The 27,384-nt window shown below is 45.8% G+C and overlaps 1 protein-coding gene across 1 annotated transcript in view; it reads left to right on the plus strand.

Moving 5' to 3' along the window:
- PAX5 (paired box 5) overlaps positions 1–26,654 on the plus strand; it is a 126,497-nt gene extending 99,843 nt beyond the window's left edge. The window contains exons 8-10 of the mRNA XM_065740640.1: positions 1,098–1,199; positions 19,343–19,429; positions 25,514–26,654. Coding sequence (XP_065596712.1) covers positions 1,098–1,199; positions 19,343–19,429; positions 25,514–25,590 — 266 coding nt within the window. The 3' untranslated portion in view covers positions 25,591–26,654. The remainder of the gene's footprint in view (positions 1–1,097; positions 1,200–19,342; positions 19,430–25,513) is intronic.
- Positions 26,655–27,384: the final 730 nt, after the last annotated feature.

A 27,384-nucleotide genomic window follows, 5' to 3' on the forward strand; every position in this document is an offset into this window, starting at 1 on the left:
GTGCAGGAGAGCAGCTACAGGCCCTTCCATGATGTTCCAAAGGTAGATGTTACCATATGTATGATTATTCTTCGAAGGCAATTATCCATGGATGAGTTGACATATCCAGTAGTGTCTTCACAGTCCACAAGGAGACCATGGAGGAGTTTCAGAATTTTCTCTCTGAGGAGGGGCTACACTGCGATGGATCCTTCCTGGTACAATTCACAGAAGCATCCCTTTCCCTGGTGGGCTCCGGATGTAATTTTGTTACAACAAACTGTAGATTTCCCTGAAATCTGTTGCAGCCTATGGAGCAGGCAGTTAGACTGGGATCTGCACTGTCAGAGATACTGTCTTGGAAGGGTGTAGCCACTGCTTCCTTGATACCTTTGGTGAAGTATCCACAGCTGTGGGTTCAAGGGATGTGTGCAGCTCTGTCTGGAGCTGTGTTTGGAGCGAGGGCACCTCAGCACTCTGGATGCGGGGTATGGTGAGATGGGGGACAACTACTGCTTTCTGCAGTGTTATTTGTGTCGGAGACCTGCACGAACCCTAATGAAGAAAGGTTTCCCTAGCATCAGTGAAGTGTGCTTCATAGGGTGCTCTTTTTCTTAAACAACAGCAACGTTTTGGAGATTACTTCAGGTCTCAACGTGTGTGTATTTGTGTTTCCCTAAACTGACAGATGATGAAAAGAACGCCCTTATATATCTCTGCAATCCGTCAACTCACTGTCATAATTTTCTGGAGAGTTTTCTGGGGAAGCCTCATTATAATCAGCAGTATTTCACATTTTGTTCTCTCTGACTTTACAAAGCTGAATTTTGGAGAAGCTTGGGAATAAAAGGAGAGCAGCTAGAGTTCAAAACAGGGCTTCTTCTTCCTTCGGGAATCTGCTCTTCCCCTTTCAACTTCTCACTTTGCCACAGCACGATGGCAGCTGATAGGGTAAGTAGAATTGTTTCACCTGTCTCCTCCAAGCTAGCAGTTCCTGTCTGATACTTGCAGAGCTGTTATGACAAACAGGTGGCTGTCTTCGCAGTAGTCAGGGAGATGTAGAAGCATGTCTGCCAGCAGTGATGCTCACATGGTGATTTGTTGGTTTGATTCCTCAGGTCGTGAGCTGGCAAGCACAACGCTCCCAGGATACCCACCACACGTCCCCCCTGCTGGACAGGGCAGCTATTCCGCCCCTGCGCTGACAGGAATGGTCCCTGGTGAGTCTGCAAAATAAAGGGTGCAGTGGAAAGGTGGCACTATGGAAGAAAGCATGGCATCAGTGGGAGCTGCGTGCTCAGGTTCCTGGCCCTGGCAGAGCTTGGCTTGCCCACATGTCACATAGTCACACAGTGCTCACTTGGTACTGGCTGTGGATGTGCACACAACTGTGCAGGATGGTGACATTTGGGTGTTGGCCGCAATAGCTGGTAAATGACTGGTGTTAGGAAGTCTGCACGGGCTGTGTCGGAGTGCAGGAGGTCCAGTGATGCTGGGAATCACTGCCCTCATTTCAGCCTGAAGGAAACAATAGGATTTATCCCCAGGCTTTGGTGCCTTTGATCTGGGCATAACAGACATTGCTGTCTACAAGGGAAAGAAGTATTCTGAGCCCCAAATGTACATATTAAAATTCATAAATCTGACCCCTAGTATCATACCGTTTAAAAATGAATGGTAACTTGGAGATTCTCTTTCTTTCCTCTACCTGTTGCTTTCCAAGCCTTTAAGGTCTTCTGAGCTAGCCACTTTGGAGCCAGCAAGGTCAGACAGTTACTGAAGAAAATCCCCCAAAACGGAATTTCTTACACTGTCACATGGCTTCAGGAGGTGGTGTTTTGGAAAGCAGCACTCTCTGGAAGCATGCAGTAGTCAGTGGTACTTATTTATTGTCCTGGCTATTCTAGGATTAGGTTTTTTTTTCATCCCAAACTGATTATATTATGTGAAATGTGTTCCAGCAGATCACTGAGAAATTAAGAAAAAGAAAGAGCCATTTTACTTGTGCTGGTTATGGAGGCTAGATCTGAGGTTAAGATGAAATATTTTTTAACATGAAGTATAATTTTTGGTAAGTTCTTCATTTCTTGTAAAGATAAGATGTGAAGATATGTAAGCAGATCTGAAAGGTTTGATTCCTTGCTTCATGCTATTTCTCAAGGACACACAAAGTTATTGGTAAGCTTTTCTATCCTCACTGAGGTCGTTCTTACTTCAGAGGCATTGCCAGCTGCTTATATCATTGAAGATTTGCACTTCCATTAACTTGCTAATATGACTGCAAACTGTGGTAACACTCTAAGGATTTGGAGCACCAGGATCAGTTAATCATATGTGTGTCAGGTAAGCCATGGTTATGAACAAATGAGAATGCCATGCATGAGCTTAATGTTACATATACAGCTTAGAGATGTAGCACAGTGAGTGGAAAGCAGTGGCCAGCACTGTTAGATGTGCCATCCTGCCAGTCCCTTCATCTCTTGCTCAAATACTTCCCAGAGCCCTGAGCCCCTGCCTTTCTTAAGGCTCGTTCTGCTGCTGAGTGTAAACCTGGGGACAAGGAAGGCATGGGGGAGATCGTCCCTCCCTGGCATCTGCACCAGGTGACTTACTCAGGAAATTTCAAACAGCTCGTGTGTACTTGAAGGTGGTGATTTGGAGTCTTTTAGAAGCCTTGTGGGAATCTTATCACCTTCTTTTGGAACACCTTATACCCAGCATATAGCTGTGAGCCTCTATCACCTTCCAGTGAAGGATGGGGTTTACTTTTTCTTTGCTTTTTGGTGGGTGCTGGGGAATGAATGTATCAGTGGTTACCAGCCTTTTGGGTGCACCTGCTGGAGCAGGACACAGAACTGTGAGAGTGATGGGCATGGCGGAGCTCAGCACAAGGAAATCCAGAGGTGGTTCAGTGATGTACAGTCATCTGAGCCAGTTTTCCTGGGTAATAGATTTTATTTTTAACTACACATAGGCCTCTGTGACCCGTTACATTGAATAACTGCACTGTTCCTTTCACTGGTTCCTTTAATAACAACCTTCTGCTCCAGCTAGTGTGAAGGTCAGCTGCAATTTCTTCAGGTCTACTTTCTCATTTAAGTGAGAATTTGCTAACTAGCATCCCAAACACCTTCCCAATTCTTCTTTGCCTCTTGTCATTTGCAGGGCCAGCCTCAGAGCCTGGCTAGGGAGAGCACTGCAGCCTGAGGGCTGACCCAGAGGCACCTGACAGATAAGGTCTGGGGCTGGAGAACATCCGTGGTTTTTCTGAAACAGGCACACTGCCATGACCAAGTGTGTATGCATTTGTTTTACCTTTTCACAAGGATTCATTTTGTGACCTGCTGCTTCCTTGTCATAGTTTTCAGAGCACCTGCCAGAGATATGCTTCCTTGATAAGATTTTTAATCGATAGCCATGAACTGCTCATAAGTAAGTATTAGTGAGAGTGAGGTACTTAGAGGTGTGGGAGAAACATACACATGGTAAGAAGTGAAGGGTTCCGCATTGCCTGCTGCAGGCATTGCTTGTGCTGCGGTGAGTTCATTGCACTGCTGGTGCTTGTCTCATGTCTTTGGTGTTTGTCACATGCACTGAGAAGGGTGAGGAAAATGCCTGTGCCCCTTGGCTTTTTCAGGCTGCGCTCAAGAGCCATATGGATTCAGCTTCTTGTTCTCTTCTCATGGTTTCTCCCACCGCCTTGCTCTCCATCTGAACAGGACAGGCTGTTCCCCACCTTTGCCCAGCCTTTTCTGATTCTCCAGCAGCAGGACCCTCCCACAGGAGCATCTTCCTTCAGAATACCTGTGCCTGGCACAAAACTTTGATCAATGCTTCTAGTGTTTTCCTTCCCTGCAAAACTTAAGTGTCACCACAGAATTTTCTTCTTTTATGATCCATGATGAGTGTTTAAAGTGGCCACGAGAATAAATTAATCCAATATTGTTCTCTTATGAAACTAAAGAAGCAGACATGTGGCTTTGATTTCAGTCCAGAGCTTTACAGACTAAGAGCAGACATTTCCTGTGGTTCCAGTGGGCAGTAAAGGTGACTGGGAACATGCTGCAGCTCGGGCACTCAGCACTGCTCATAGGTGCTCCTCAGAACAGGGAAGAACAGCTGGCTACAAGCACAGCTCTGTGACATGCATCCAGGGGTCCATCGTATGTAACGTCTTTATCCATGCACAGGAGGAGATGATCCCCCAGCACAAGGGTTGGCAGTACATGTTGACTGAAACAAATGAAGATAGGATAGATGTGAAGGCTTCAAACTTCCACCCATCAGGAGGTCTTCAGATGCCTGAAGAAGCTGTGTTGTCTCTCCCTTCGTGGGTTTTCAAGCCCCAAGCACCCTGGTCTGGCTCCTTGCTCACCCTGTTATGTGCAGGGCTAGGAGACTTGCTGCCTGTCTTGTGCAGCAGAATTGCTCCATCATCACTTGACTTTGTGGTTGCAGCACTGCAGAAAACACACCATGGAATCAGGAACTGGTGAGCTTCTTTCTGACATAATGAACAGAGTTGCTCAGTGAGCTGTAACAGAAGGTAGCTGGCTGAGAACCAGTGGTGCTAGCAGTCCACACAGATACACAGGTATGAGAGCTCTGCTCTGGATTGGAACCACTGTTACACAACAGAAGTGTGGATCACCCTCAGGATCTCAGTGGAGCCTACTGGCAGCTGCCTTGTCTCAGGACAGCACCTGATGGTTCCATGAGGACCTGCAGAAATTGCCCTCCACCTTTCTCACACTGTTGACCACAGTGACCTGCTGGAGCCTCCTGAGGTGCAACTTCTGGACCCATTCTGACCTCCTGTCTCAGGCCTGCCTGCTCTGTGCTTAGCAGCTCAAGCAATGTAGCTAGCTCTTGTAAATAGCTGATTTGGCTCTAGTTTCAGAGGTGCTCAGATAACAGCCCCGTTACCCTCTGTGTCCTGTCTTTTCCCCTCTTTTCTCTCCTTGTCTTTGGGAGGAGCCCTCTCCTGTGCCCTCCCTTCCCCAGGGCTGTCATTCACACTGTCCTCCTGGGGCCCTGAGCACAGGCTGACAGGAAAGGGTAGAGCATCCAGAATAGCGATGCTGAAAATACAGTCATTAATGGGACTCCTGAAACCCAGATGTCCTTTCTGAGCACCGGTAATTTGTTTTTAATGAAAAACCATGCAGTGACCCTGAACAAATGAATTTCCTTTATATGAAGTCCATGTGCAATTACCCAACTAAAGGGACCTGAAAACAGTGACATTCAAAACTGGTCTTTGAAAAGTATAAAAATAGCAATGGTGCCACTAACAATTTTTCATCAAAAAAAGAGGCTCATCCTGATGAGCAAAGCACAAAATGATGTTAGGAAAAAAGACATGGTTTTTAGAAGACTTTTTCTTTGTGATTAGTGAGCATTAATGCAGACATGCCAGATTGTGTGTCTTCTCTCTGTTTGGTCTATTTCTCCCATCTAATCCTAGAAGGGAAAACACCCTCTCTCAACCTGCTTGATACACAGTGTACAGCGATGTTTTACAAAGAACAGGAACCACAATTATGGCTGGGATCAAAAGGCAGGAGCAAGTGAGTGGATTGTGCACAGAGCCTTCAGAGATAGGCTTCCCTGACGATCTGAAACCTTTCAGTCACTGCCATCATCATATATCTATGTTATCTGATCTGACTCTGCCTGTGCCAAATTTTTCTAATAGTGTTCTGTAATCCCCTGACGTGAAGCATTAACAAAGAAGCCACTGTGCATGGCTTGGTAGAGGGCATCAGTGGCAGAGCCTGAGAGGTGTCCTCCAGATTTATCATGAGGCTGGAACTGACTGGTGACTGAAACAGTGGAGCTGTTGTCACCAGTTAAACAGAAAATAAAATTGAGGTCTTTTGTTTTTGTTTTTCTTTTTGAAAAGATCTACGAAGAAAACAAGGAATGAACCTTGACATTTCTCTGGTGGGGTGAAAAGCTGCAAGTTGTCCCCTTAGAGCTTGGTGATAATTTCTGAATCTATTTACCATCTGCTTCACTTGCTTCATACTCTGATTTCCCAACAAGGATTTTTGTCCCTGTTCTGATTATGATCATGACTTTGTTCCGGTATCTTGGCTTTTCTCAGCTCTGGTGTGGACCAGATCATACACATTTCCATCACTCCCCACCATGCCCTGCTGTGCCCTCTGCAGCACTCATCTGGCGGGGCTCTTTGAGTCAGGGTGCTCACTGATGCACTGGTATTGCTCTGGTGGACAGGTGGCTTCAGGAGGACATATGCATTCTGGGTTGGTCATTTTGGCTACTCATCTGTGGGGATGCTCTCAAGGCAGAAAGCCCAATCAGAGAAAGGAGGTGCGATGGGAAATCACAGCAGTGCTCTTAGAGGCAGGTGGAAGGTGTGATGCTGGGACAAGTTCTTGGTGTAGCAACCTTAAAGGTAATCTCAAGCTGCCCACTGGGGAGTTCACATTTTGGTCTGTTTGTATGTTCACGCAGTGCAAATGCAGCCAGTGTCCAGCATGTCCCTGAAACACCTTCGTGACCCTGGAAGCACACAGAAACTTGTCACAGCATCTGCCTTTAAAGCCAGAGGACCACTGCTAAAAAATAGTACTGACATTTGGGATGTCTTTTCTACTTAAGTCAGCTTTTTCCCAGGTCTAGGTCTGCTTTGCATAGATGTCTTCCCACTGTTCTGTAGTCTAAGAGAATAAATTCTACAAAAGTTTCATCACATATGATAAAGGAAGCAACGCACCATCACAAATACCTCAGGGCAGAAACAGATTGAATATCAACCGACAAATCATTATTACGTAGTTACTATAATAATGAAGTAGTTAAGAAACTGATATATGTTTATCTGCTGCTCATATACATTTTGAGTAAGGGGCTGCCAGGATGACAGAAGTGTAGAGGAAGATTCTGCTGTTCATCTTCCAGATGTGCACCTTCTGCACTTGCTTGGAACATACATAAGATTTTATTTTGCTAAATTGATGTAGAAATCATGCTGACAAGGACAAGAAGATGAAGGGTTAGGAAGGAAAAGCCAACAGTCTCTGGGCCTTCTGTTCCCAAACAGGTTTCCTTCCTACAGGCCAGATCCTGAGCAAGGCCCACAGGTCTCAGTGCCCTTGGCTTTCAGGGAACTGCTGATAACAGCAGCTGGGGGTGTTGTCCCAGGTATCTGTGTACAACGACGCCAGCTCAGTCTGCTGCACTGGTTCCCTATGCTCCAGCTTATAATTCTTGCCTCCTCCCTTTGAAGTGAAACAGTATGCATAACTAAACATAAGTAAGCAAAGCAAAGTGTGTATAAACAAAAGGTTCCATATTTAGGAGTGAGGAGGAGGAGAAAAAACATATTGTATTGCTCCACTCTTTGGAAATTTCTATGAATTTGTAATAACAAAATTACCATAATTTGCTCGTTAACGCTGCTAGATCAGTCAAGCATTGTTCCAAACACGCAGAGGCTGCTTCTTGCTCTGAGTCTGCCAGCGAGCTAAGCACGGTGAAAATTAGCATGCAAATAGCTCTAATTCGGCGGCGAGCTGTCAGACCCGCGTTCGGTGGCTCGTTCCGTCTGAAATCCCTGACAGCCGCGGCTCAGACAGCCCCCCCCCCTCGGGAAGACCCAATACGGAGGCACCGAGGGGCACCTCCTGAGTGACAGCCCGGCGGGCTCCGCTCCGCCGACCGCGGGGCCGGGGCTGCGGGCAGACCATAACCACGCAGTACCCCGGCTGGGGCCGGCAGACGGACGGTGCCCACGGGGTTTTATTTGGGCACTTAGACTGAAGTCGCTGTTCACGGCATAAAGCCCTCCTGTTCCAGGGCTTCGCGCGGGCGGAGGAGTGCCTGCGGCAGCGGTCATTCTGCCCGTGCTCTGCCCCGGGCAGAGGAAAGGCGTTCTCGGTGCTGCGGGTGGGGCTGGCTGCGCTTCCAGGCCGGGGGAGCCGCAGCGCTGCAGGCTCTTTCCGAGGAGTTCTGTTTGAGCGGCGATACCGGGATAAGCCTTGCATCTCCCAGGCAGGCGAAGCTGCAGCTTTTATCTCTTGCCTCAGTGCAGCGTGAGCTCACGCACCCACATGGAGATGCTGCCAGCAGCCTAAAAATAGAGGCTGTTTTCTGATGTTTCATTCAGTGCTACGAGTTTGACTCTCTGCCCATCATCAGGCAACAGTGCTGGCTGAGGAAGCAACAACAAGAATTTAGAAAGCCCTGCTGGTGTATTTTTTTCCCTTTTTTTCTTTTGTGTTTTGTTTTGTTTATTTTAATGTCATTAGAGGTTTTCCTGACCTGTTTCCTATTCTATATTTGAGAGTCCCACTATTCCCACAGCACAGTGAGCACAACGGTGCTGTTGCCCCAGCACTTCCAGCAGGAGCTGCCTGTTGTTGGGATGCTGGACGTTTGCCTGTTGACCATTAAATGCATGAGCACTGCAGAAGATAGCACAGGGAGTGCTTGGCGCAGGGCTGAACAGCAGAGCTTGCCTTTACACAGTGTCTGCTCATTCCCACTGAGACTGTGTTGCAGGATGCCAGCAGGATCCACTTAGCAGTGGAGCTGTGAGTTGGGCTTTCTGTGCTGTGCTCCACCAGTGCTCTCCTGTTGGCTCTTTTTGTGTTAGTGTTCATCATCTGTTGACAGAAGCAAAACACAAGTAACTACAAAGAAGCTGAATGTAATTAGGAAGCCATGAGGCTTTAGATTTTGGAAAGCTGTGTTTTGGATTAGCAAAGGAAGGCAGTGAAAATACAGGCAAGATACTTTTGTCCTGAGCACAGTCATTGCTTCCAAGGTGTGCGTGAAGGGCTGCCAGCTGAGCATGCACTGTGTGTGCTTGCAGGGCTGAGCTCTGCTTTTTGGGAAGTTCTCAGACCTGAGCATCAGAAACATGAGAGTATTGAAACTACTGTGTAATTTCTGAGCTTTCACCTTTTTGAGGTTATAAAAACACTGCAGCTACAAACAGCAAATAGTCACTGTACAAACAGTAGGGTGTGTCTGCCAGACAATGCTGTGTCAGCCGCTGCAGTAATGTGGGTTGGGTGGTGGTAGTGGAGAAGAGCAAGCCACTAGCATCAAACATACTGACACAGTGTGTGTAGTGTGAGAAAGTGCTCAGACCCCAAAAGTAAGCATAAGAAAAAGCATTTCATGTCCTTTTGCACCCATGACCAGAACAAGCACACATGACTGTTGGCATGCCTGCACCATACTGGCTGCATTTTGTTGTGTACTGGGTCAGCTATGCAATGAAAGCAGCAGTCAAGCAGCACCACAATGGGGGCAGGAGTCTATACTCTGGTCACATCCAAGCTCTACAGCTGAACTGACAGACGTTTTATTGGCCTGTGCTCTGGTGAATGCGGTTTCTTTTCAACTTGGAGTGTCAGACCCTGGCTAGCATGTCCTCAGCCTGCACTTGGCACCCCATGGAGGGGGTGTGCTTCGCATGCATTTTCCCAAGCCCAGGTTTCTGTTTATGCTAAAAGATGCGCCTCATTCTGGGACAAACCTGAGAGTTTTGACATTTGTGCAGCTTCACAGTCTTAGAAAACACTTGCCATGTTAGTCTGCAGTGAACTGGCTGTCTCCTGCTTCCAGTATCTGTGTTGCCAATGGAATGCAATTGGAGGCTGGAGACAAGGATCTGTCACTGAGCCCCAAACTTTCTTCTGTTTGCAGCTGCAGGAGGAGCACAGCAGAGGTTTTATTGGAGTCTGCAGCAATTCTTCTGCAGAATGTTAATTCTGACCTCAGCATTTTTAGTACTTGCTGGACTTGTTTTTGAAGACTGTGAGCTCAATTTTTTCATGTCGTTTGCTGTAGGGAGTTCATTGGACTGACTGTACATAGAGCATTCACCTTGCAGTAAACTCATGTAGTCACAAATTGATATTTAGTCCAAACATTGAAATACCTTGAGAATTAAGTGTTATCTTTCCAGAAGTTTCTGAACACATTGAAACATCAGCAAAAAAGTCAAAAGCCAGGACATCACAGTAGATGACAATGCAGTATGATGCGATGTCATCATTGTGAAAAGAAAGTAAGTATGGAATAATGGAAAGAAAAACAAATTAGGTGAAAAATTTAAGTATGATCTTAGTCAGAATGAAAGACGAAGTTTTAAAGACACCCCGTTTCCATGTCAGCACTTTTTCCTGAGGATATCTTTTTAAATGGATGCAGACAAACAGTACAAAATAGTATTTGTGTTGGGAGACTGTTCTATGTTATGCTCCTGTATCAGACAGTTGTAAGTATATGCATAGAAGGATGTAGGTCAGAAAAGCTAGATGGAGCATCTCATGCATGTCCTGCTCACAAGGACATGTGCAGCCCTTGCTGTGCCAGGGGAAGAGAAAGAACCAAAACAGGAAAGTAAGACATCCCCAGAAAGAACACATTTACCAGTTTCTAGAGCAAGATATGGCCCTGGCTGATGATTGTTCACATGTTGCCTATCAGCTATGGCTACAGTAAATTGTGAATCAGTCTCTACACCTACTGGAAAAAAAAAGTTGTGAAATTTAAATGTATTCCCCCTGATTGCTGCTAAAAGCAGTACTGATCCCATTTGGTGTCTGCTTCACTGTAAATCCACTAAATCGTTGGAGTTTCAAGCATTAGCAGCAAAGGTTACTTTGCACCACAGTACCTTTACTGTAGAATAAGTAACTCCCTCAAATATGTAGGTGTTTTACTGGCAGAATGAAGATGTGTTTGTGGACTCAGTGGCAAGATCAGCAATGTACAGGTAGGAGAAGGGTTGCTTGCTGTGTAAACAGCTAGTCTTTGGGCCAGGGTAAAGATGCTGCCATTTCTTTTCTTCCTCACACGAGCCTTCTTTGTAGCAGAGATTCAACAAAGGACAGTTGAGTGTTCAATCCTTTGCACTTACTGAAGTGGGAAAACGTAAAACCAGCATTCAGCAGGAAGTGTCTTCCCATGTAAGTTTAACCTGGGCAGTCAGGATGTTCCATGAGCTCTGCAAGGGCACAGGCCATGATGTCCTTGAGCATTAGGCTGCCTAGGAATGCTGCTTGAAAGGTATTGAGGTTCCCATTGGGACTCACTTCCTAATGTATTCTTACACTTGGCACAGTTTGTTGGTATTTCAGCTGTATCAGGCCAAGGGGGCTGCAGGTTCCACCCTGATGTGGCTTGGGTTACAAAATATTGGCTGACTTGCTCCCAGCTACTCAACTGGGAGTGTTCATCTGTGCAGAGGTCTAGAAGATGAGAGGGTTTTCCTTGCTTTTAAGGGGCTGCCACCTTGACATAAAGGGAAGGACACAGCTGTGATGTAGTGTTGTCAGAGCTGCTGACCTGGACCCAGATGAACATTGGTCTGCCCCACATACTCTAAAACAATTGCTGAGGTCAGGAGAGCGTCGGTGGAATGTCTTAGAGTATTCTGGTGTGGAAGACTGCACTGTGGGCAATGTACTTTCCTATCACTGTTCACATCTGTATTTTCACATTGATGAAGACTGCTTCCATGTCAACAGCAAAGTACCATTGTCAAGCTACCAAAATTCTTAATTTCCACATTATAGATATATTGTTATAGCTTTTAACCTCATAACTACTTATCCAATTAGTTAAATTACTCATGTAATTCCTGGAAGTAACAACATATTATGCTATTACAAAGGCTGAAATTATAAAAGGAAGGCAAAGAGCAGAATAAAGAATGGAGTGGGATATTTTCATTTGATCCCAAAGTACATTGCAATTACATAGGCAGAATTATTTCTTAGAATAATAGAACCATTAACTTGAAAAAGTCTAACTGTTAACAGCACTGCTAAGTCTACCGCTATATTATGTCCCTCAGCATGCTATCTACATGGATTTTAAATACCTTCCCTGGACAGCCTATTCCAATGCTTCGTAACCCGTCTTCAGAGAAGAAATTTTTATAAATATCACATCTCAACTTTCCCTGGCTTAACTTAAGGCTGGAGAAGAGACTGACCCTCACCTTGCTACGACTTCTTTTCAGGGAGATGAAGAGAGCAGTAAGGTCTCTCTTGAGCCCCTTTTTCTCTAGGCTAAATAACCTCAGATCTCTCAGCCACTCCTCATAAAACTTGTGCTCTAGGCTCTTCACCAGCTTCCTTGCCCTTCTTTGGACATACTCCATCACCTAAATGTCTTCTAGACAGGCTACAGTCTGCCCTCTGCAGTCCAAGGCAGCAGTTTTGCTTTACTCTCTCCTTACTATTCCAAGAATAAAAAACACTATTAATTGTTGTTTGCTATGCCTAGGATGACCTCCAACTTTTATATCACTTACAAGTCCTTCAGTGTTTGCAAGCAAAAGGTGCATTGGGTATCTTCCCTTGTTGGCTCACTCACCACCTCTGTCAGGAAGTTATCTTCCACGTACTCCAGGAGCCTACTAGACTCTTTCCTTTCTGCAGTATTTTATTTCCAGAAGACAGTTAGTAAATTGAAGCCTCTGATTCCCTCTGATTCTTACCCATAAATTTTCAGCCATGTAGTCACCATCATTTTGTTCTACAATGTTTTTGGCCTCTTTTTTTTTCTTTTTTTTTCTACTAGTTGAACTGAAAATGTATTTTAAAGTTCTCTGTGATACAGAATTTTTCCTTTTCATCCGATCTGCAGCTGTTTATTGGAACAGATTAAACAATTAATGCTATGTTGTGTTGCATAGTATGAAAATACTAACATCTGGAAAGGCCTGGGATGCAATAGCAGAGTGCATGTGTGGCAGCTTCAGTAAAAGAAGGCACTCAGTTCTGCCGGAACTCTGTCACAGAGATCAAGGGCAGCCCCACAGACCAGACTTAAAGAGAACTGCAAGTTGTTCTGATGGTATGTAACCCTTATAGCACATGTAGCAGTGCCCCTTGGGTGGAGCAATCTGCCAAGGTATACGAGACAGGCAGCACACTTCATTTTTAGCTCTGATTTCTACAGCAGAGGTATGATGGGACCACCCATCATTAGCTTGGCTTGCTTTGCTTTATTCTTGTGTCCACCCAGAGCCCCAAAATGTTGCGTAATGGTTTCTGGTTAGGAAGGGCAGACAGCTCTGTAGGGAGCAAACATGGGAGAGGAAGGACAACTTTCTTATCATCATTAATTGCAACTCTGTGTTCTGTGCAGGTGAGTTTGTAGTTGTCCTCTTTGTACTGGGAGACAGTTCTCTCCTAACGCAGTTCCAATATGGTTGCTCTGTGGCACCACCTACCTTTGTTGTATTAAAGTTAAATACCTTTGTGTACAAAAGTTTAAAGTGCATATCTAATACCTATGTGCTTGCAGTAATTAAGGTTGTAAATCTTTTTGTCATCCTGCAAAGACTGGGTGAGGTATTTCATAAAAATGTCACAGGCAGCATTAAAATTTTATGGCAGGCAGCACGGGTCGAGAATAGTACAATGACTTCACAGCAAGGTACGTCCACCTTAACCCACAACTCATTAGTCACTGATGGGGTTTCTGTGCCTAGTAGCTTCTTGGAAATGAGTAGTCTTACAAAAATCTGCATGTTTGATTTTTTAAATATGACAGCCTACTCAGGACCCTTACAAATAAAAAGGGTGCTAGTTAATGTAAAGATAGAAGAAAGCAAAAATACTGTACAGTCTATATGATAATAAAATTATATGTATCTCTCATCAGAAGTTAATTGGCAGTCTTGGTGGGACTAGGAACTTCAAAGAGATATTATCTGAATATGACTATGTGCCTTCCAGCTATATCTACAATATGCTGCTTTCTGACAGAAATGTAAAAACATTTAGCCAGAGCTTGCCAATATGTTGAAAATGTATGAAAGTTTGGGCAGTGGTAGCCCGAATCAGTGAATATATTACAGATGGAGGCAGATTGCTTCTGGTGAGTATAGGTGTATTGCTGGAAGGATTCATATGTGACAGTAAGCAGTCCATTGATCCATTGGATATTTACAGTGGATTTACTAGTGGTCTATTAAGCCTCTGTGGATGGTTTTCATTAACATAAGATGTGGCTTAGAAAAGCCAAAATATGTAAAGAGTGTGCATGTATCTGTGCATATATGTTTGCTGACCTCTCTTTTAGTGTGCATCTGTCTGTATGCGTGTTGTTGTGCATGAACTGCTGCTACCTACCAGTTACAGGGGCTCTGTCTTGGCTAGAATGGGCCACACATTTTGTCATAGCTTTATCATACTATTTACAAACAAATCAAACAGTGTTCTAGTCATGTGTAAAGATTTGCTTAAAAATCATTTGCAAACATTGTTCTTTTCCTGAGATACTACTTTCTATTTCATCCCCACTGAATAAAAAAAAAGGGAAAAAATAATTACACAAGAAACATTTCCCCTTTTTTATTTTTATTTTTTTTTCCTGTGAGTAAGGGATAAATTGCTTGACGCATTGCCAGATAACCCAGGGTCCAGATGCTGCCAGCAGCTTCCAATTTGGATGTTAAGGGTCTCACATATTTTGAAAAATACCTTCCTTTTTTTCGAAGCACTTCACTGACAGTGTTTTCCAAAACATAACTTCTTGGTTCCCTTTGGAAAAGTTTCTTCTTCACTCAAGTTCTGTCCTCTATCCAACTGCCTTCTCCCTGTTGCTCTGCTCTTGTTTCAGAAGCAGAGTTGCAGGATGCCCAAATCATTTTATCACAAGTCTGGTAAAAGAAGAGAAGCTTTCTGCCCGCTTCTTCTAGATACTGGGATTGCTGCCTTCTTAGTGTTCTTGAAACTGCTGTGAGAAATGTGGTGTACCAGGCAGATGGAGTAAATTATTTCTAAGAGGTGGCATGAGTTTCTTGTCTCATCAAGCAAACAATGAACTGCCTTTGCCATCACCATTGACCCTTCCTTATCTATGTGCTGCCACACTGCTGCCCTCACTTTTCTTGAAAAAGTGAGACAGTGAAATGCAGCTGTCAGATGGGAAATGCTGCTTTCAGGTCAGCAGCCCACTAAGAAGGAGATGGAGTGCATACTGTGATTGCTGTGCTCTGCTTTGTTCTCATTCTGTGCCCATGTACCAACCTATGCATAAAGATGGGTGGCATGCCAGAGAAATAAGCAGGTGTTTTCATGCTGGAGTCAGCAGAAATGTGTTCATGGGGCCAGTTCTGATGAGGTCTACCTGTGCTGAGAGCTGTCATAGATGAACAAGGCTCGCAGCCTGCACCAAAAGCCAAAATAAAGACATGGTACTTACATGGAAGCTGCTATCTTCCCTCAGAGGTCTCTTGCAGAAGTGCAGTTCTTGCTGTTACATGTAGGACTGTTAACTTTTACAGGTGTATTTTCTAACAATCCAGTCATAGGAAAACCTTCCAATCCTGAAGAATTTGCAAGAATTTAAGTATTTGTGACACTTGTCATTCAGTGGAAAGGTACCACTGGCTGGGTGGCAAAAATGCTTTGTGTTTGGTTAGGTTTCTAGCATCTATGCTTATACATGGTCTGAAGAACGAAGATCTAAGGGACAAATTCATTACAGCTGTGTTACCTCAATGGGGTAGGACAGCACAAGCCAGATTTCCTTCATGCTGCATGGTGACAGTGCAGTCAGCTGGCCAGAGAAGCTGTGGAACCTTTACCCTGGGAGAACCATAGTCATTAAGGTTTGAAAGGACAGAACAGGACATGGTCTGTTTCAAAGCTAGAACCACAGAATGACAGAACTGTAGGGGTTGGAAGGGACCTCCAGAGAACTAGTCCAGTCCCCTTGCCAAAGCAGCTCCGTAGCCCAGGTTGCACAGGTAGGTGTCCAGGCGGGTCTTGACATCTCCAGAGAAGGAGACTCCACCACCTCTCTGTGCAGCCTGTGCCAGTGCTCTGTCATCCTTAATGTGAAGAACTTCCTATGCTTCAGTTTGTGGCCATTTCCCCTTGTCCCATCACCACACACCACTGAGAAGATTACAACCTCATCCCTTTGCCTCCCACTCCTTAGATATTTATAGACATGGATCAGATCCCCTCTGAGTCTTCTTTTCTCAAGGCTGAACAGACCCAGGTCCCTCAGCCTTTCCTCATAAGATATGTGTTCCACGCCCTTTATCATCTTTGTAGCCCTCTGCTGTACTCTTTTGTACTGGGGAGCCCAGAACTGGACACAGTGCTCCAGGTGAGGCTCTGCTTTGAGCATGGATTTGGAGCAGGTAACCACTAAAGGTCCCTTTCAGCATGTATTTCTCTATGGTTACAACATTCCTTAAAAAAAAAAAAAAGTCAAATATGTACATTATTTGCCTTTTTACCTACCAAGATCCTCAGCTGGTTCAGTTTGACTGCAAATCTTCCCTTAGGCTGGGAAGATATTTAACGAAGTATGTGATACCCACTGTGTCTCTATGGTTTTGGTGTCCTCATGCATATCTCAGTTCCACTGGACAACCAACATTTGCACTTCTGATGTTCTGCCCCATCCTTCTTCCTTTCAGTGAGAGATGGTTTGCAGCAACATGATGCCCTCCTAGAATGGCTCTCATAGGTGTTTTCAGGACGAATGATGTTAGATGAATTCCGTATTCACAGCACCCTGTGTATAGATGTGCATGCTGCCTTCCCTGTGCAGGAACAATTTTCTTAAGTCATGACATCCTTTTCTTCATGTACTGCTTCTTCTGAGTTTTGAATTCAGAGTTTTCATTTTTTCTGCACATTGCTTTGGAAACGCAGTGGAACCTTACCTTAAAGCAAACAGGCTGATAAAAGCAAGCTGGCTGTCCCTAGGGAAGACACAGCAGAGTGGACAAGTGAGCTCACCTGCACTACCAAAGCTATGTGGTTCAGCCTCACCACTGCACCATGGTCACTGAGCTGTGTGATTTGGCCCTATGGCTGCACTATCACTGCTGGTCTACACAGCTCAGTTCTGCAGCTTGCCCAGAGGCACAATGTTCTGCTCCAGTGCTGCTATTCTGGAATGGAGCACATCCCAGGGCCCACTGCTGCAGCGTTGCTCTGAATTGTTCATCCCTCTCAAACCTTCCACCAAAACTTGCAGCTCTTAGTGTAGCAGCAGTAAGCATCACAGAGGCAGCTATCAGACCTGCACTGAGAGAAGGTATGTGCTGTTCACCATAAAGGTCTGCCACTCACATCTCTGCAGTGCAGACAGGCATGTGTGTGGGTATATGTGCGCCCCTGGGTGAATGATTTGTTGTGGTTTGTTTTTATTTTTTTGTTTGTTTGTTTTGTTTTGTTTTGTTTGTTTTGTTTTTTTATATAAAACTTGGGCTGGTTGGCAGTGCTGTTGGAAAGTATTGCTGTTGGGCCTGGAACACTTGGTGGAACCCATGATGTATTCATGCAGCATTCATTCATCTGGTTTAGCTCACAACTGCACCGGTTGCCTGCTTGTATGCTGTGATGATGATAGCAGGGCCTGAGCCATTCTCTCCCATCCCTCCTTTCAGTCCACCACTTGTTTCTCTCTCTCATTTGCTATTCCCTCTCTGCCCCTCCCCCTCCCCCCACTTCCTCAGCCTCTTTTTGCAGGGCTGATGGATATGCAGAGTATGTTAAGAAGCACACGGTACTGTCACCAAGCTGATGGTGCTCAGTGACTCCTCCAGCTCCTGGCTGGTGTGTGCTGCAGGAGCCTGACACCCTGACTACTGAGGCATAAAAAACAGAGAATTGGAAGCCTCAGCCTGACAGGCACCAGCACATCCCCAGAGAGGGTCCTTATGTGTGTGTGAGAAGGGATGTGGGTAGCAGAGGTTCTGAGGGGAGGAGAGCGAGGCAGGAGAGAATGGAACAATGAGATGTCAGACTGCTTCCATCTGCAGCACGGCTGTGTGCTCAGGAGGCATTGCTGCCTCCTTAGCAGCGTGCATGGCGTCGAGCGGGAGGGAGTGTTGTGACCCATTGCAGTGCCTGGGGTACTCAATGCTGTGTTGGTAGGGATGTGCAGTTCTGTCTCTGGTGGGTGCAGGTCATACAGGGTACATGTCTGTATGTGAGTGTTGTAGGAAGCCTCCGGTGTTTGCTGTTGAGCAGGGGAGCTGCTTCTTATGCAAGGGCAGCAGGGAGCAGGTGCTGTCCACTCCACCTTGCTCTTCTGTCTGTACACCACACAGCATCCAGCAAACACAGATGCTGCTTCAGCCCAGCAGCAGCCAAATGGTGCTCTCCCAGCAGCACACAGCTCAGGAGGTTTGTGCTACCTGAACAATCACTGGAACATCAGCGCCTCTCTCCTTGGACCAGCAAACGAGCCACTTGCCAGACATGCCCTGAGTGAGAGGCTGCTCTCTGAGCTGGGAACAAGGTGATGGCCCCAGGTCAGGCAGGTGGCTGAGCTGGGTGGTTGGGATGGGGTGCTGACCCAGCAGAGCTGCAGCTGGAGTAGGTCTGCCACTTGGCTGAGGCAGAAAAGTTCCCAAGTATGAGATGTGAGCCGTTCCATGTCTGAGAACTGGAACACATGAAGGCTGCAGACAGCATCTTCTTTCTTGCCTGGCAGCCTTCTCTTCCACCTTGACATAGGAAAATCATTCTTTCTCCTTTGGTATTGTCTAGTGTGTATATGTTTGTGAACCTGGGATGGAGAATGAGAGTGGAAGAAAGATAAGAGAGCAGAGGAACTTTCATTCATGGGAGATGTTCTCATAAAACAACAGTGATGTTTCTGTTTGCATAGTGGTGGAGCCAGGTACCCTACCCAAGGTCAGAACCTTTTATGCACTGTGCTGCCCTGAAGAGACTGCAGCTCAAGTATGAAGTAGGAGATGACATATGTAGAGAAAAATAAGATGAAGAAAGCAGCTTGTGAATAGATAAATACCAGTAACTGCTTAAGTCTTCACTGTGCCTTTGTCTGGAGGGTTTCAAAAACTCCTGAAACTGATGCAAGCATCCCTCATTCTCTGTTAAAGTGAACAGTGGAAGTGTGGGTCCAGGGCCATGTTTTGCTGAGGAGCCTAGGATGGTATTCACTACCTAAAAGATTGGTTGTTTGATCTTCTGCTAACAGGGAGACTGGCTGAGCAGCTGTGTCATAGCATTTCTTGCCCTGAGTGTTGTAGGGACATGGAGGCAATGGACAGGCTTTTAGGTCACTCTAGGATTCTTCCTCTCCATTCCCGCAAGCCATCTTGTTCCTGCAGCACAGGGTGCATGAGGAAATCCCACTAACTCGGGAGATGTGAGCTGGATTGCAAAAGGACACATAAAAGATGACTGTACCCATTTAATAATTGGCTATCCAGATGACCCTTCTACAGAGAGGGTAGTTGGCTGTGAAAGCCTTCTGTAGAATACAACACATGTTGAATAGCCTTTTTCCCCACACAAGTAGCTGTATTCTTAGATCAAATGACCTTTATTTTGTGTTTTTCTGTTTCCTTTTAATTTAGGGAGTGAGTTTTCTGGGAGCCCGTACAGCCACCCACAATACTCAACGTACAACGACTCCTGGAGGTTTCCCAATCCTGGACTTCTGGGTAAGTTGCTGCCCCTACTTTGGGGGCATGCTGCTACCTGTGCTCATTTATAAGCCAGTGGCAATTATCAATCACCAGAGTAAGCAGAATGCGTGTCCTGGAGCTGTCTTGCATCCCAGTGTTCTTCACTGATGAGATCTCCACTGGGTACAGTAAAACTCCTAGCTTCTTCGCCAGCAGGAAGCCCACTGCCATAAGCCCTTGTCTTCCCATTTCTGCCTCATAAAATCATTTAGCAGACACAAAGCATTGCTGGAAGACAGAATGCCCATTTCCTGAAGTTGATGAATCTTGTTCCTACAAAACTGGTGGCATTTTATTGCGAATGCCTTCTTCAGGGGGATGCTGTGTTTTGTGACTGGATGTTAGCCCCAGTACCCTGTGTGGTGGTGTTTTCTCGCTGGTTCCAGCCATTTGTATTTCTCCAGACCTCATGTTACATTTGTTCTTCAGTTGTGGTTTTATGGTGCCTGTTGTGCTCATGCAGTCTCTCAGATGTCTGCATGGACTCTCGCGAACAGTGGGGAGCAGGAGCCCCATGGCTCATGCAGGATCATGGCCCTCGTGTGAAGCATAAACACAATCCATTTTACACCACTGTCAAAAGATGGCCCACTTTGACCTTGTACACATGTAGAATGCAGTAATTAGAATTTTTCCTTGCATAATTTGCATGGATGAGGTAAGTAAAATACCAATTAATTGTCATCTTTCAACAGAGGAATAGCGTGCCTTAGAGATTTCCAGATTTATGGATGACAGGGCTGTTGTATGTGACCTCCAGCAGAGAAATAATTTTGAATTTTTGTCTTTTTTTTTCCTCCCTATCCAGTTTCTTTGTTTTAAGTAATTGAGTCCCCATGTAATTGAGCCACCCAGGCTGTATTCATCATGGTTCTTGTCCTTAAACAAATCCTTTGGGAGCAATAGACAGCCTCTGCCTCTCATGCCATGGTGCTGGTACGCTACTGCTATTTTCTGTGCCACACTTAAGGGTTTGTTAGTGCTTCCTTCATAAATCAGAGAACAGATCGTCAGCTAATATAGATGGGCATAGCTGTACAAAGCAAGAGGAGTCCTGGTGCTCAAATCTACAGTTACCATGGCCACAGCCAGGACTGCCTGAAAGATTTTGGTTGGGCTGTGTGGAGGAAGGTGCTTTAACCAGCCTGAAAAGTGAATGTAGTGATTTCTTAACTGATGTTTTTGTACCTCCTTTGGAATCAGATGAGATATTGTAAACTCCTGCTGCTGAAGGAAGGACAAACAAATCTCTGAATCATGTGAAGACAGGCCACAGAAACCAGGCTTTGCATGGTTTTTGTTTGTTTGTTTGTTTTGTTTTCCTTTGTTTTGTTTTGTTTTGTTTTGTTTTGTTTTTACCTGCAAATCTGTGAAGAAACTGCTAGGATATTCAGAATAAATGCAAACCCAACAAGAAACCCATCCTCCTGCATAACAAGAGTGGCTTTTGGCAAGGCTGGTTTGCAAACTCAAACCTGTGTATTTCCACTGGTGAAGGGAATGACTTGCTTTGGTGTCCTTGCTTCATTTTTGGATGATGATAATTTCTGGGGGCAGAACACAGTTTGAGTACAGTTGGAGCAAATGCATTCTCCCCTCAGTAAAGGGAGTAGACTGTAAGGCTTAGTACTTGGGCCTGTGAGAGCTGATACTATATGATATGGAGTGTCCCTTCCATGAGTTTAGGTCAGTGCCCCAGCAATGCCCCCTCCTTACCTCTTGTCCACCAGCATCTGCTGTCTCTGGGAGCTTGGAGAGAGCCCTGGTGCTATGTCAGCCGGGCTCAGTGAGAGACAAGGCACTGTTGGGTCTCAATGCTGTGCCACATGCACAGGGTGCAGCCTTGCAGGAGCAGCCTAGGGAAGGTGAGCCCCATCATAAACAGGTCCAGTGCACTGAAACAGCCAGCAGGTCTCCAGAGCCCTGCAGAGAGCCCAGATGTCCGCAGCTCTGCCTGTAGCCTTGTAACCTAACCAGGCACTCCGCATGTGGCCAGGGCTCTGTAGCTCACAGGTAACTCTGGACAAGGAGGAGCCTTGTTGCACAGCCTTGTTACAGGCCTTGCTGCAGAGCCTCAGATGCCTGATCTACCTCTCCATGCATAGCCAGAAAACTCATGTGATGTACCTGAACACCTGCACTGGAGGGGAGTTTAATGTAAGCTATATCTGGGATGCTTCCACACTTCTCAGTATACGTGAGTATATTTACTAATTCTCTCTGGAGAGCAAGCTCTGGCAGTATCAACATCAAAGCAGAAACCTTGACAAAATTAATCAGTAGTAGTACACAGACTGACACAGTTTGTTTTACTAAGTCCTCTCCCTTCACCAAGATGAAATTGTAATACCCCAAGCACTTAGCAGCACCTATGTTCAATTAACTGCCTGTTTTGACCAGGAAGAATTACTCTCCAGCAATCACACCAAGTTCAGGTCTGTAAAAGGAATTTGGAAGACTTATTTACAAGTTCAAGAAAGAATATTCGGGTTGAAAAATGATTAGGAGGAGGGAATAAGAGTAGGAACAAAGAGCTGAGGATAGCATGACAGTTTCAGTGCTTAGTCCCTGGTCTTTCTCCAATGAGTATGGAGCAGCAGTGAGAGGTGAGCCAGCTTTTCCACGGTAAGGCCATTCTTGGGAAAGGTGTGTGGGTGGAGCAGATCTGTGTGATTCCTCAAGGAAACCAGCTGCATGATGCCAGTGCTGTGCCTGCAGTGTGCTTGCTGCTCCTTTTGCACCTGTAGCTCACTCACATCTGCTCCAGCCAGCATGAGAACTGATACAAACGGGTGACTGTGCAGAAAGGCAAACTGGAATGCTGTGATCCACAACTTTAGCAGAATGACAGAAACCAACTTCCTGTCCTCCAGGGTGGTCAAGAGTAGTGAGGGCAGAAGAAGAAATCACTTTTACTGAGGCAGCTCCCCGGCCTCCTCGTGCTCTTCTGTCTGCTGTCAGCATCACCCTCAGCTCTGTACAGGATATAGCCAGCACCTCCTGCATGACATGGCACAGCTCCATCTATCACTGTCTGCAACAGCAGTGTAACCAGCCCCATGTTCCTGGAGGGCTGTGCTGGGAGGATCAGTAACAGGCACACTGGCTACTTATCTTGCATCCATCTCAGAGCTGCAGCCAGGTGTCCGCATGTATAACTCAGGAAACAATATGAGGAGGTGCCAAAGAGGGCATCTTGAGTTTTCCGTACTGTTCTGCTGATGACCTGAAGCTCCTATAATGTAGCGATGTGCACAGAAGCGTGTGCACAGACATGCTGGGAAGCAAGCATGTGCTTGGGGCTCCGTCCGTCACTGTCTGCAGGGCCTGGCAGGCACGCCAGCTCAGATCTTGCTCAACATGCACACGCTAACAGTGGATAACAGAAAGGCAGTCTAATGAAGAAAAACGATTCAATTTCATGCTGGCTTGTTGCAATAACTTCTTTGCCATTTTCTCTCATTGCTTTCAACTCAGTGCTGCCTGTGGCAGCTTTTGCTTCATGCTCTGGATTGGATGTGGTCTGTGTATCATATCTCAGTGCTAGGGCTGCTTGTGGTCATGGGGCTGGAGTGGAGTCCTGCAGGGAAGTCTGTGGGTTGCTCAATGGAGCAGGAGGCAAGTTTTCTGTGAGCAGGTGGAAAACAAGGAGGGGCCAGAAAGGGTTGTGTCAAGGAATATATGGAAAGTAATACTTATTAGAAAGAAAGAAATGGACAGAGAAAAGGATGGACAAGTCTATTTTGGATGGGAGCATGCTGAAGGAGAAGGAGTGACTACTTTGTGATATGTTGTTCTCACTTTCTACATAAAACACAACCCTTTTGTTTCAACTGCAAACTGTAGAAATAAAACTCAGCAGAAGTGCAAGGCCTTTGGAAAGCTGACACCTGCTGCACCAGGCCTCATGGTGCCTACTGACTGCATGCAGAAGTCTCACCAGGTGCTTTACCTGGAGGTGCTACCTTGCTCTGCAGCAGCTGAAACAACCCACACTTCACATTGGGTGCACTGACTCAGAAAGAAAGAACAGTAGACTGATGGTGTGGATGGAGTTGCCTTCCTGACAAGGTGCTCATAAAGAAGACAGAAGAGACAGATGGGCATGTGTGAGGGCCTAGCAATAGGCATGGTGAGTTGGAAAGGTCCTGTCTTTGGGAATTGTTTGGGCCAGTAGGGCTGGCCCTTTCAGGGTCCCCATCTGGGGCAGCAGCACTTCCTTTGCTCGCTCTTCTCATTTTGTGTCTGAAGTGCAAAGCACTGAGTCCTGGTGCCTGAGCACTCCAGGAGGTGTTTATGGGGAGAAGGCAAAGAAATCCCTGGATGTGGCAATTATCACAGAATCCCAGGGGTTGGAAGGGACCTCAGGAGATCCTTGTGTCCAACCTCCCTTCTAAAGCAGATTCCCTACGGTAGGTCACAGAGGTAGGCATCCAGACAGGTCTTGAAAAGCTCCATAGAAGGGCACTCCACAGCCTCTCCAGGCAGCCTGTTCCAGTGTTCTATCATCCACCATTTGAGCTGATAATTAACACTAAATGTCTGTAGACACTCTCTTTGAGTCCGGTGAGATTCCAGCTCTGTGCTTGACCTTTGGAGCAAGCAGAACTTGGCAGAATACCCAGAGGTAGGGAAGCCAGCTGAAAACACATGGTGTGCAGAGGACTTTTCTCTCCTGCTGACCCTCCAGCCTGCGGTGACCTTATGGGCCTCAACCCTCTGCCCACCCATTGGTCCAAAACACTGATCCTAGTGGCTCAGGAATCTCTGCAGCCCCATACAGAGTGGAGTGGAATGCCACAGAAGGTGTTGTCTCACATGCAAGGAGTGGATCATGGTAGTGGAGGTGGAGTAGCTTGAGTATTACTGTGTTGAACCTGTACATAGACGTGGGCTGGCTAACAGAGTATGGTAGAGTCTCACATAGGAAGCAAATGGCAGAAAGTGAACTTTTGGCTTCACTTCCATTATTGCTGTGCTGATTTCTGTACACACCCAACTGAGGACTCGTGTCACTCCCATCTCCTGGAAGCAGCAGCCCCTCTGCTTTGCTGGAGTTGCAGAAGTTACCAAATCTGTGTTGACATGCTTGATCATGCAGCCAAGCCTGCTCCAAAGCAGATCCTCACTTAGGTTTTGTGTTCCTCTGCTAAACCTGTCGGTGATGTAAATCACAGGAGTCTAGGAGCAAGTCCTTCCAAGGGACTCTTCCCCACTGTGGCCCATTCTGTGTATGGTGGGTATGGAACTGAGTTGGTGACATGAAGGCTGAACTGAAACAACTTTGAAACATTTTGTAATTCTTTCCCTACACCGTATCAGTTTGTTTCCTCTCTTGTGTACATAGAAATCATTTTATAGCTTGTACTGTCAAAATATGCACATGTGTAGATACAAATGATGTCTAACACGCTTCTGTATTGCAGCAAACAGTGCAGATTCCAGGAAACCCTTCAATGATCACCTAGTGGTCTGATGCTTAGCACTGCAGGGCAGAAAATTCATCAGTGTCTTCTTTTTCAGGCCTTGTGTTAGTACGTGAGTGCTTCAGCACTTCTCAACCTGCAGAGCTCTAAGCCTAGTCTTCACAGCTCACCTGTGGTTCTCAGAGCTCTCAAATTGTTGCCAGAGCAAAGCAAAGCCAAGAGACTTCTTCCCTGAAAGAAGTAGTGTGAGAAAAGGGGTAATTATTTCCTAGTCCAGGAAAATATGTTGAATACTTCTGTGTGCAAGGTTCTTATTCTTCAAACACAAGTTAAAAAAGAATTAGAGAAGTCAGAGTGTCGTAATCTTCTGGAGACAGAATAATCCAAACTTTCATTCTTAAACGTGATAAACATTTTGTGATGTGAACGACAGTAATGTTTTAGGTGAGGGGCACCAGCTGCTCTCCAACCTGCAGCAGAGCACAGCAGTTACAGTAGTGCAGCATGTGAGTTTTGTTCTGATCGCTTGACCTTCATTCTCATGAGTCAGAACCTAAGTGAAAGAGCTCTTGTTGCCGTGAGCTGGCACCTTTCCCCCCTCCAGTTCTCTTCATAGCAGTCTCTTCTCTTCCAGGCTCTCCTTACTACTACAGTGCTGCAGCCCGTGGAGCGGCCCCACCTGCAGCTGCTGCTGCCTATGACCGCCACTGACCCCGGACCCACGACTTGAGCACTTACTACAAAATACCGCCTGGGACAACTGCATTGAGTCACCTTGCTACAACCATGCAAGTCACCCTGCAAGGGAGGAAGAAAGTATATAGTAGGAACAAGCTAATTGAAGTTTTACTTTTCAGATTCTGCCAACTTAACGTTGTTTTCTTAATTCTGGTGATGTTGTCTGGGTCTCAAATGAAAGAAAGAAATAGGAGGACATGGTTCTCCTGGCACATCATATGGTCATAGAAATGCAGTAGTTTCATGTTGTTTGCAGCCGCCTGGCTACTGCTTTAATTGCTGTGGGTACCACGGCTGTAACTGGGGATAAGGAAGAGATGTGGGCCTCCCTGTGCGGGACAGCTTCCTCTTACTGCACACTGAGACAGGCTGTGAGACTCACCACAAGCTTTTTTTAATTATTATTGTGGGTTTATTTTTGTTTTGTTTTGTTTTGTGGCAAAGAAAGATCAGTCTGCTCAATTTTACACAAGCAGCACTGTAAAATACTTGCTTGTTTATACTGCTATGAGAGTGACAGCTTATGCTAAGCTTATACAGCAACATTGTACAAATTGAGGCTCAAAATACATCTAAAAATGTGTTTTGAAACTGGTGCACTGATTCAGAGAATTCAGTAAGCTTTAAGCAACTTTGAACCAGGTTAACACTCATTGTGGCTATATTTCAGGCTGATGTTACTGCTGTATGGTATCCTGTCCAGCAGCTGTGTGTGATCATGCTATATGCTGGTACCAAACCCATGAGCAACAGAAAGACGTGGGCAGTTTTGTCAGTTTACTGCCTAATATCCATTTGTGTTCATTTGTCATCATAATGAGCACTGAAACAAATTCTCTGGTTTCAAATTAAACAGCATTCAAGAAGGGGTAATAGTAGACACCTTATGTACATCTCAATAGGTCGTCTGCTAAAACTCAGTTGTGGGCATCCTGAGAGAAAGGGGGATCATATGACCATAATGATTTCTGTGGACGTATTGACCAGAGTATACTGAGCACATGAGCAGACACACCTGCTTTCTGAGGTATCTTTTTTGGGGGCGGGGGGGGTGGCCTGTCCATTTTAATGAAGGCGTCTCAAGTCATTCTAATAATATGGAGGAGAGCAGTTCTGAATTCAAGTAATGGAGAACTTTGCCCCATTCATCCTGTATTTCTTCCCCTCCTGTTCAAGGAGGGAGCACTGATGATGACATTTCATTCAGTACTCACTGCTTCCTGGGGTTATTGAAGAGAGCAGATTACAAGTGACCTGGGAAGCAATACACCAAGTTTCCTTTTCCAGGAAACTGGGAGAACTACCGATTTTTGCCTGTGCTGCTCCTGCACCAGTCCCAGGAGCAGCTACTTTTTGCTGTGTATTGTGATGTGCATATACCCAGCCACTCCTGGAAGCAAGGGGAGAGCACACCTTGCTGAGACCAGACTTAGCTCCAGCCTCTGACTACATACTGACCATACCAGCCATGCTTCCTGCAGTGATCAGCACTGGCACTGCAAAGAGACCTGTCTCTGTTTGCCTGTGTTCTTCCCAAAGCTGAAAAGGGATTGTTGGTGGTGTCCCATGAATGAACAATCAAGCTTTAAGTATTTGCTTCCAGCTTTACAAATATTTCTTTGTAACTGCAGCTTCTCCTTGCTGCCAGCACCTTGCCTCCTGCACTGCGTGTGCCTGCCATCGGTGAGGACCGAACCTGCCACGCAGTCTCTGTGTGTTCCCCAGTCTCAGTGGCATGCTGTGTACATTCTCATGCTACAAAAACAC

Source organism: Cyrtonyx montezumae, unplaced genomic scaffold (assembly GCF_038088225.1).
Source record: "Cyrtonyx montezumae isolate F1298 unplaced genomic scaffold, pur_monq_1.0 scaffold_29, whole genome shotgun sequence".
Taxonomy (NCBI): Eukaryota; Metazoa; Chordata; class Aves; order Galliformes; family Odontophoridae; genus Cyrtonyx; species Cyrtonyx montezumae.